Genomic DNA, 1,959 nt, shown 5'->3' on the forward strand with positions numbered 1-1,959 from the left:
ATGTATTGACTCTCACAATTAAATGGAAACTTGAGAGTGGTATTAATGAGATAATCAATTCCCCAAGCAGTAGCATACCACAATCCAACCATCACTCCTCTCATGTGTACTGGAGACTGAGCTACTGTAAACTCCAGTGATACTGGATACACAAGAATAAAAGAGAGACTTTGGATAGTTTGTGGAATAAAGAGTAGTTTACCAAAGTTGTTTATGTCAGGATGAGACCCCTCAATGACAAATATGATCACTTTAGAAACTGTAGCAATGAAAGCAAGGAAGATACCAACACTCATTTTAGTCAGCATACTGGGAATATACTTGTAGAAACAAACTCTGATAAAGAATAAATACAGTAAAGTCAGAATTACTGAGCAGAAATAATACTGAGAATCTGTTACGGCTAAGCAAGTTGGTAATCTAAAACTTTCAACAGCAGACCAATAGGTATCGTCACTCAGAATAATTGCAATGAAACCAATAAATAATGGGAGCATACGAAATACTGTCTTCACATCTTCTACCTCTTCCTCTGTGAATGGCCCACCATATTTATCCTTACCCAGGTCTAGTCTTGAAGGAGCCTCTTCCTCCCAGTAGGTCAGAGCACTACGATTCTCAGGAAACTTGTGCTTCCTGGCATAACACAATACTCTAACTATCAGTTTGATGGGATTCTTGATCAGTGATATGTTCTCCAGTTTGTCTTTAAAGAATGAATGAGACACCAGTACAAGAGATACAGATACACCTGATGCTATGAAAGTGATTATGATAAAATACGTAATTTTATAAAATAAGCATTGAAGAAGGTAAAATATTAAAGCCACAAGTGGTTCAGATAGTATATGCCAGTATATGACAGAATTGAGTTCATCAGCTGAAGCTCCAACAAGTTGATCAATATTATACTGAATAATGTTAGCAGTGAAACTACAGAAACCACTGAACTGAAAGAAATAAGCAAACCCATAGACACTGTATAATATTGCTTCAGAGTCAAAGTAATTGTCTACAACAAATCCAATTCCTATTATAATCCATGATATAAAACACAATATTATACCAATCAGTATAGCTTTGTATCTCCCAATCCATACATCAGCTAGCAGACCAAGGAATGGAAAAGAAAGCCAACCTAAGCATGTCAAAATAACAAAGCCATACCTATACCAGGCGTTAGGAACAATTTCATCTGAAGATCCACCAATAAAACGACTTATTAAGAAATACTGGGCATACATGAGGTAGTTCCATAATAGAACCAAGACTGCTGAAGGAGAAATACAAATGAAAGGTTGCCATTTCTTTGCCAAATAGGAAGTAACCATAGCTGAGGCTTTAATACTACAGAATAAAGAATTCATGTAGAGTTCAGACTGAAAAAGCAAAGCATGGTGAGTTTGAATTACGGGTATCTAATGAATGCACTGTTATGACAACAACACACAAAAAGAAAGTGAAACAGTAACACTTTTATAAATAAACACATCATTATAAAAGGCTAAACAATATCAACAATTACTGTATTCTTAAGAGATCAGTTGAATCTGAGGGTTATAACTTATAAATATTCTAGAAATGGATAATATATTGTCTGCACAGATGAAGGAGAAAGTCAAAAGAGAATATTTGAGGAGAGTAAGAGCTGTATTGGAATCCAGGTAACATGGAAGAAATAAAATTGTGGGGATTAACACTTGGGCTATCGCTTTGTTAAGATATGGTGGGGGAATATTGGACTGGAAAAAAGAGGAGTTACAAAGTTTAGATAGGAAAACGAGGAAGTTGATGACAATTCATGGTGCTTTTCATCCAAAGAGTGATGTTGATCGGCTATACTTATCAAGAAAGAGGGAAGGAAGGGGTTTGTTAGGATGTGAGAGAAGTATAAAAGCTGAAGAAAATAGTCTTGGTTGGTATGTTAAGAAATCAGTGGAACCGTTATTGAAAGCAGTT

At 35.6% G+C, this 1,959-nt stretch overlaps 1 protein-coding gene across 1 annotated transcript in view; it reads right to left on the reverse strand.

Moving 5' to 3' along the window:
• The window catches only part of LOC109582639 (cytochrome P450 3A19-like), a 5,039-nt gene extending 3,795 nt beyond the window's left edge, over window positions 1-1,244 (reverse strand). The window contains exons 1-3 of the mRNA XM_019997479.1: window positions 1,139-1,244; window positions 913-1,030; window positions 203-336 (exon numbers count right to left, since the gene is read on the reverse strand). Of these exons, the coding sequence (XP_019853038.1) occupies window positions 203-336; window positions 913-1,030; window positions 1,139-1,244 (358 nt within the window). The remainder of the gene's footprint in view (window positions 1-202; window positions 337-912; window positions 1,031-1,138) is intronic.
• Between the last annotated feature and the right edge of the window lie 715 nt (window positions 1,245-1,959).

This window comes from Amphimedon queenslandica, unplaced genomic scaffold (genome assembly GCF_000090795.2).
Source record: "Amphimedon queenslandica unplaced genomic scaffold, v1.1 AMPQUscaffold_13368, whole genome shotgun sequence".
NCBI classification, from domain to species: domain Eukaryota; kingdom Metazoa; phylum Porifera; class Demospongiae; order Haplosclerida; family Niphatidae; genus Amphimedon; species Amphimedon queenslandica.